The sequence below is a fragment of the Notothenia coriiceps genome, unplaced genomic scaffold, assembly GCF_000735185.1.
Source record: "Notothenia coriiceps isolate Sejong01 unplaced genomic scaffold, NC01 NC01_scaffold00022243, whole genome shotgun sequence".
Classification (NCBI taxonomy): domain Eukaryota; kingdom Metazoa; phylum Chordata; class Actinopteri; order Perciformes; family Nototheniidae; genus Notothenia; species Notothenia coriiceps.
The window spans coordinates 1-8,219 of NW_011354944.1; the positions used below are offsets into that span (position 1 = coordinate 1).

An 8,219-nucleotide genomic window follows, 5' to 3' on the forward strand; every position below is an offset into this window, starting at 1 on the left:
CAAATGCGCTGCTGCTCTCGCTGATACTTGCATCTGCCATTTTTTGTGTGTGTGCTAGTGGTGAGCGTTGCCGTGTGTGTGTGTGTTAGCATTAGCAAGTGTTCGTGTGTGTATTTTCCCCATAAGGCAAGACCCGCCCAACTCTGTCTCTGACTGGCTTACCCTGAAATGTTACCCCGCGTTAACCAATCATCACTCCCCTCTGGTTACTTTCACTTTTCCATGCTACTGTGAGAGGACATCGCTGTATTCGCCTGTAAATTACATCCGCAGGGAGATTCGGTTCAGTTCCATCACAGGATGTAACGCAGTAACGCACCCATTTAAATCACAGTAACTATAACGGCGTTACTTAATGGGAATAGGTAACTAGTAACGCTATTAGTTACCGCAAAAAGTAGTTGCGTTACAGTAACGCGTAACTTTGTAACGCGTTAGTCCCAACACTGTTGAAGACCAGTTTAGACCAGACAAAGACGAAGGTAAGCCATGTTAGCGTTGTGGGCTAACTAGCGCCACTTGTTTTGATGTACGTTTTTGTTGATAACGTCGCGAGTTTGTATCTTTCAGTATTGAGGTGGGCACCGTTAGATTCTGTGTCTTTACGATCATAAACGATGTGTTGGATGTGCAGCTAGGATAAGTAATAAGGGAGCTAGGAGTGATTTTCGGTGCAGTAATAGGTTAGCATTTTTCGCTCTGGGCTAATTCAGAGGCTCACTGTTAGCATTGTGTGTTTTAAAAAACTAAAATGAAAAAGATCAGTTAAATTAGTTTTTTCCCGTTATATATGGATATTAAATATTCCTAGTTTATTAAATATTAAGGTTCCTTAGACGTTGTTTCCTGCAAATGACGCGATTTCGGCCCCAAGAGGCAATCAAATGTGAAACAAAAAAGTTATGATTGATGAAAGTAGTAAATCGGTCAGATTTGACCCGAAGGCAACATGAGGGTTAAGGGTTAAGGTCCCTGACTGATGATTGGCCAGCTCAATGTCTGAAGGAACCAATGAGCAGCATTACAGGACAGGTGGAAACCAGTCCTCTCGTTAGCACCTGAAGAGAAAACGGGAGGGAGAGAGAAAGAAAAACAGGAAGTGGCGCGAGGGAAGCCCATCTGTTCAAGCTGAGTTTTGCCCTAAAATCTTATAAAAAACACAGTTTTTGTTTAGAATATCTGGAGTTTATAGTATTTTTTAAAATTAGTTTCGAGGTTTTGATGAAGTTCACTCTGACTGGCTTTTTAACAGACGTGCACCATCAAAAGTCACTTAACACCAACACATGAGAGTAAGAGTGAAACATGATCTTTGTTCCTGGGATGAATGTTTTAATTATGAGTCATTTAAATGAGACTCGGGGAGGCGCTGCAGCTGTACGAGGACACCGAGGCTCAGAATAATCAATCTCTATAAACAAGCTTTTCAGGAGGATTTTTGTGGGAGGAACTCTGTTTCAAGGAAGTCACTCACAGCTCAGTGCCACATCCTTTTATAAATAGTGGGGAAACTCGTAAGTCAACAGGGAAATCATCTTAATGGGAATTATGTTTTGATGACATTTGTGGACCCGGAGGGGAACACGTCAGTGGGAGCTCCATGGGAAAACCAGCGCTGCTTTTTTCACACCTTCATTCAAGATGAATGCATTCAGTGTGTAGATCTGCAGAACACATTATGGCTGACTTATTGGCATCTAACTTTTGGAAATCACTTTGCAAACATCTCCGCGACTTTATGAAGCACACACATGAATACTTTGCTGCAGCATTAGCAGTTTCTTTTGTCATTGCTCACTGAAACAGCAACATTTGCATCGACAGGAATAACACAAGTTGCATTTTTCTAAAGGCCATGTCCTATAATTTAACATGCAGCGTTCGCACTTAAGCTAAACACTGCCATTAATCCTTAAACACATCATAAGCTCCTCTGCCATTCGGTGAAGTCCAGCAGCCGTCTGGACAATATCCAAAAACAGCACTTGTGGGAAAAAAAGAAACCCTGCCCAGATGAAAATCAGGAAGACAGATTCATGTCAGTCCTCATGAGTGTTTTACATCCTACCCTGATGTAGAACAATGTCCTCTTTGTGTATACAAGCCTCTCCTGCTTACCTATAGGGAAGTTGACTGATACTTTTCAGTCACAGCAGACGAGATGCTGTGAGGTTTATTTGAATCCATCTCCTATTTACTCGCCCCACCACCCACACACACTCTCATTATCATTGCTGGTGTTATTATTATCCCAGCATCAGCGTGGTGCGGCCTTCCCAAAGAGGCTCCGGTCAACAGAGCTCTCTGCATGAGCGAGCCCCTCCGCGAGTCCCGACTTAATTTAACCAGATTCGGGCTGTCACTCTGCGCCGGGTTCACGGCTCCCTGCGTTTTCTCTCGTGGCCCCTCTCCCCCCGATGACAGAGAAGATAAGCATGTTGCATACCGAATCACTGAGCTATGACAAAAAAGAGGTTCTGCTCAATAAGCCAGATGTAAATAATTGTTGAAAGCAATATAGGGCCCTGCGTCTCGCAGTCCGCTTGATGTTTAGCTTGGCCGAGACAGAGATGTCTCAGTTTCATTCGCGTCCTGAAATGCCTTGTTTTGCTCAGACCCGGTTTTATTTAAAGACGGCACAGAGTGAGCCTTGAATATTAAATACCTTAGCACCCAAAAGATTAAGGATGGGATATATTCTGAGCTGACCATTTTTAGAAACTGCCAATGCTGACATGCATCTAAATCAGTTGCATACTGCAGGAAAGAAAAAGTTAAAAACACGTTTTAAATAAATACTTTTTTTATTCTGTTATTGGCTTTTTACAGGTACAAAGCATACAGCATGTTATAGTTTTATCAAAAGTGGAAAATACTGATGTTACATATGTAACACATGTAAAAAATAAGTCTTCAATCTTACTTTCCCCGAAAGTAAGAACATACATTTCAGCATATGAAAATATCCATAAAAACACAGCTTAAGTAATTTAAGTTAATAAACAGTACAAAAATGTAGAAACCATACATGTCAAAATAATGGACAACAACAAATGACTCCATGATTTCTCATGAATAAAAAAAAAATGTACACAAGTTCATAGTGTTTTAGTTGGGGTCATGTTTATAGGATTCATAAATCATCATTAAACGCTTGGCTGGTCAGAAAATGACAAACACTATCTGGCCAAAATCTCCTCTCCTGAACTCAGGCCAGAAAAACAGAAGAGGAAAAGTCTGAACTGAAATCCTCAAATGTCTGTAAGGCAGGCGACTTTATTAATCCTCAGTCTTGGAGTGTTTAGCCAGTCTTCTGTGAGAAAACACACCAGGGCAAAGAGAAAAGGGATCATATATGGAGGGGTCTGCCATACCGTGCGAGCTAACTTACACACCGAGGGCCGTGTCCTGTCACAGGTGCAGTCGGATCAAACACACATGCTTCCTTTTAAGTAAATTAAAAATTGACTGCTGGAATTTTCTTCCTGTGAGTGTTAATATTATCTACCGTCTTATCCCTCAGGTGCAAATGTGACAGACATTTTAGGAAAGGAGAGGCAATGTCGGTAATAAAAAACAGAAAGTTTGATCAAGATAATGTGAACGGAGCTTTGCAGTCACTAAATTGAATTCAGGCATGGGTTTCTTTTTTTTTTTAGCCATTCAGGGTCAATGGATACGTTGTAATGAGGCCACAGAGACATGAATGCACAGTTGACTTTGGACCTAGAAAAGACTGGTAAACTAAACCAAGGTGGCTGAAGACAAAATCTGTCATGTTACAGGTGCCATTTTTCTGCCTTACTGCATTGAAAGTCGTCTTGTAATTGTGAATAAAAAAAAAGTAGTCCAATGTTCTCTTGAAATATACAGTCTTCCTTTTTTCTTTTTTTTCTTGAATGGAGAACATCACCATATTCTACAACATCGTAATAAATAGTCTCATACATATTGCTCAGCTTCTCCTTCGTTTAGAATGGTCACCGAGCCGTCCCCACTGTTCATCTCAATGTCTCTCGCTGACGCGTTCTCAGGAAGCAAGGCTAAGTCCTTGAACACGTCCACATAATGTCCAAAGCCGGGACCCCAGTTCAACAGATTGTCCCAGTTGAAGCCCCCTGGCTGCTGGCCCAGTCTGTGGGGCAGTGTGTAATGCTGCTCCGTCGGAGGCATCTGGGGAATCCCCGGCCCTCCTTCTGCCCTCCGACTCGAGTACCGCCGCTGCTTCAGCCTCCCGCCGTAGTCCTCGTCGTCAGCGTCGGACTCGTTGACTTGCGAGAGCTTGGGAACTCGGGAGTTGTAAGTCACCGGCTTCTCCCGGTCGTACTCCATCTCCGAGCAGGTGAAGGAGTCGTGTGAGTCGCTCTCTGAAGACGTCTCCGGGGCAGGGATGCCGTCGGCGGGGTTGCGGACCCTCGACAGTGGTCTGCGGCAGTCCTCTTCCGAGCTGGAGCGCCCGTGGTCCGCGCTGCAGATGCTGGGGTTACGCGGGCGAGGCGTGTTCAGCCGCTCCACTTCCTCGATGGACAGCCCCACAGGAGGCCCCGTCTCCAGAGGGATCTGCTCAATCGGCTGCTTGAGCCGACTGCCGGGCCTGGAGGTGTGGCCGTGGCCGGCCATGGTCTGCGGACTCTTGCTGCGCCTCCCCAGCCGGGTGGCGTAGTTGAACATGGGCGGGGGCTGGCACATGTCGTTGTGCATGTCCATCGGACTGCCCTCACGCCGGGCCAGGTTGAGCTCTCTGGTCGGGGTGTTCCGGTAAAAGGAGGAGGGCTTGTTGAATGGGGCTGGGGAGTGCCTGGAGAGAGGGTTGGGGGTGGGGCAGGCTGAGTGGGAGTGGCTGAGCGGGGTGGACCTCAGTGCTTGGGTGTACTGAGGCTGGTAGTTGTAGCTTGTGGCTCCGAGGGGTAACGGAGACTGTCTGGCGAAGCCCAGCGGGCTGTGTCTCTGGATGGAGAACTTGGGCGTGTGGCTGCGGAACTGCTTGTAGTGCTGGATGATGTCGGCGTCCGATGGGGCGATGCTGCTGGCGTTGTCTATGTCGTAGTGTTCAATATCTGCCTCTGGGCCGCTACAGGGGGCGCAGGGAGCACTGGGGACGGTCTCATTGTTGTGGGGAATGTCCGTTTCATCATAGATCAGATAGGGGTTCTCCCTCTCAATGATGTCCGGTTTGGGGTTCCCTTCTGGTTGTTTCCGTACCGTCATGTCGTCACCATATGGTGGGATGTTATCCGGGTCATCGAATGCTACGTTCTCGCTGCCCTTCTTCTTTTTCTTCTTCTTCTCCTTGGGTTTCTTCTCCTTGGGTTCCTTTGGCACTTTGGTCTTGTTGCGGCCCCGGCAGTGGTTGCACAGGATCAGACTGAGCACCACCATGGCGAGGACGGTGGCACAGCTGCCAACGATAGCAGGCACCGCCCAGATGGGAAGGACCATCGTCTCCGCGGTGGGGTTAGCGCTGCAGACATACCCTCCGTTGTTGGCTGACTTGCAGACGTTACCCTGAGGGCACTGGACGCCCAGACACGCCACCAGGGTCTCACACATCTTGCCCGTGTAGAACTCGGAGCAGACGCAGGTGAATCCTGAACGGGGGTCCGGCACACAGCTGCCCTGGTTCTGGCAGGGGTTCGAGCTGCAGTCGCCGGGCGGGACACACTGGTAGGTGTACCATTGGTTGACGCACATCAAGCCGTCCCAGCATGGGCTGCTCTCACACAGGTTGGGACCCCTGCAGCCTATCTTAACAGAAGAACTGGTCTTGGTTAAGGTCACCAGGTTGTGATCTCCGGTATACGGCAGATTCTCCCCATTGTACTTCACATAGGCCATGCAACCGTCGAAACCTGCGAATGAAAGAGGGAAAAAGTTCAGATAACAAGAAGCAGACACCAGCAGCTGAAAAGGACATAACACTGGCCTGGAGGGGAGTCATTTCCGATTGCCACCAGACTAATTTTCAAAATGTCTGCCAGAGCTGGATCGCTTCCTCGTAAATAGGAACTGGGAGCTATAATCAGAGCTAAAGCAATTCTGTTTAGTCGGGTAATTGGTTCAAGCTTAGGACAAAAAAAATGCATATTCAAACTATCGATAGCTGGCCAATTTGAAAATAATAAAAAATATTTTCTTGCATCGTCTGAGCTTTGTATTGCTTCGAGACACACATCTGGGTTGGATGAACGTCTGTGTGTCTAATTCAATCTTTTTCTTCGTGTGATGCCCAACAGCACTGCCTCACCGATGTAAATAGATATTTTTATTGAATTTATCCCGGTGCAGATTAAATCCAGTTGTGCCTTTTCATTATCTCTTGAAAAATGTATACAAGACACAACAGTTCAGACACACTGACGTAACGCCACAGATCTGCAGAACCACAGTATTTAATGTATGCCCAGGTCTCTATGGTCAACAATTACCTTTTTTTTTATTACATTTGAGCATAATATTAGTTGAGTTTTCCCTTCCGTGACATCTCTAAAGTGGACTGTGTTTCATTACCTCCCTCTGGAAAGCCTCTCTTTCACCTTTTCCAAACTGTTTCCAGCTCAGGCTCGAGGATATCTGATCTGTGATTTAGGTCTAAACTAAAATAAGAAGTCCGTGGAAATGGGACAAAAAAAGGGCGGGTGTTCCAAGACAAAGTCAAATTAAATCAATTTTGGTCATTTTGTCCATGATATTCTGATAAAGAAACATTTATGTAACTAATGTAAATGCATAGCAGGTAAATCTCAGCAGCGTGGAGAGAAACAGATTTCAGGCCAGGTTTTTTGTTGGACCGCCACCAAATATGGTCTGCAGTTTGAGAAGCACACTATAAATTCATTTGGGGAAAAAATACGGTGTGTCCTGGATTTATAAGGCTGAAACGCTTCTCCGTCACACACTAGTACAGTATGTGCATGTGAACAAACACTAAAAGATATGTTGAAGAGGTTTCCATACCATATGCTGCTGCATTAGTAATATACAGAAGGTAAGGGGTGGGTGACTTGGTCAAACGCCAGTTTTATGTAAGCTTCGGTATTTGTTTTGACATAGCACGTAAATACACATGTACATTCACACACATACATGTAAATAAGATGTGCAGGTGCAAGTGTCTGACTATCACGGATAGTTTTGAAGAGGGCCACATCTAAACTGTGATTCATTTTTAGGGAACATCATAATATTTTTTTTCACAAGGATCATAATGTATGATAATTCTCATAGTGGTAATACATTATAATCTTTTTATTACGCAGTATACTAACTGTTTTGATACATTATAATATGAGTCATTTTTTTAAAAGATATGTCAGTGTCCAGCTTTAAAGAAGTATAATAACACTTGACCATTTAAGTCATTTAAAAATGATGAAAAGTGTTTTGATTATTGTTCTAAAGCATTTTACATGTTGATGAGTGCTTATAACCATACTTATACAGTGCTACAAGCATATTTTAACCAATAACTCTTATAAAATCTGTAAGGACAATTATTTTGTTCCACTTATTTATCATTAACATACTTAAATATACAAATATGGTAAAAGAAAGTAAGAGGTTAGAATTCATAGTTTGTAAAAAAGGAAATAGCCCTACTGTGTGTCCAATTACATATTTAGGGGCAAAATAACACATACAATTGTTTAGTAGCCACTGCCTCTCTGGGATCAAACTGGCAATCAGGAAAAAGTGTCTCAGCACTCAATAATAGAAAAAAAAGACTTGAACCCATGACCTTCTACCCTTCTACTCCCCATCCCAGACACATAATGAATCCTCTGTGCTGCCTCACCTGCTGCAGTCTTCTGCTGCGCGGGTCCGGGTGGGATTCCTCCGAGGGCAAAGGTCAGGACGCCGAGGCCCCCGAAGTCCTGCGTGGGGTGCTGGATGACCCGGGGGTGCGCTCCGTCCACCAGCAGCAGCGTGGCCGAGCCGTTCTTCAGCAGCTGGAGCGTGTGCCACTGACCGTCCGACAGCACGGCGTCGCCCACCGTCCGCTCCACCTTTCCCCCGACGCCCGCATCCGAGATGTAGTGGATGTTCCCGTTCCTCAGCTGGGAGAAGAAGAAACAGATCCATGTTAAAGGTCTCCTATTATGCAAAATGAACTTGTTCATGTCTTCTGTACATAAACATGTGACCCCTGTGTGTAAAGAGAAAAAACTTTGCTCACATTTTGTCCTGATCCATTTATATAAAAGCCTGTCTGAAAATGAGCT

General features: G+C 45.1%; 1 protein-coding gene across 1 annotated transcript in view; it reads right to left on the bottom strand.

The window, feature by feature from the left end:
• Nucleotides 1–2,791: 2,791 nt before the first annotated feature.
• The window catches only part of LOC104953884 (protocadherin Fat 4-like), a gene marked incomplete at its 5' end in the record, with an annotated part of 49,455 nt that continues 44,027 nt past the window's right edge, over nt 2,792–8,219 (bottom strand). Inside the window, 2 exon segments of the mRNA XM_010780916.1 lie at nt 2,792–5,849; nt 7,793–8,054. Coding sequence (XP_010779218.1) covers nt 3,943–5,849; nt 7,793–8,054 — 2,169 coding nt within the window.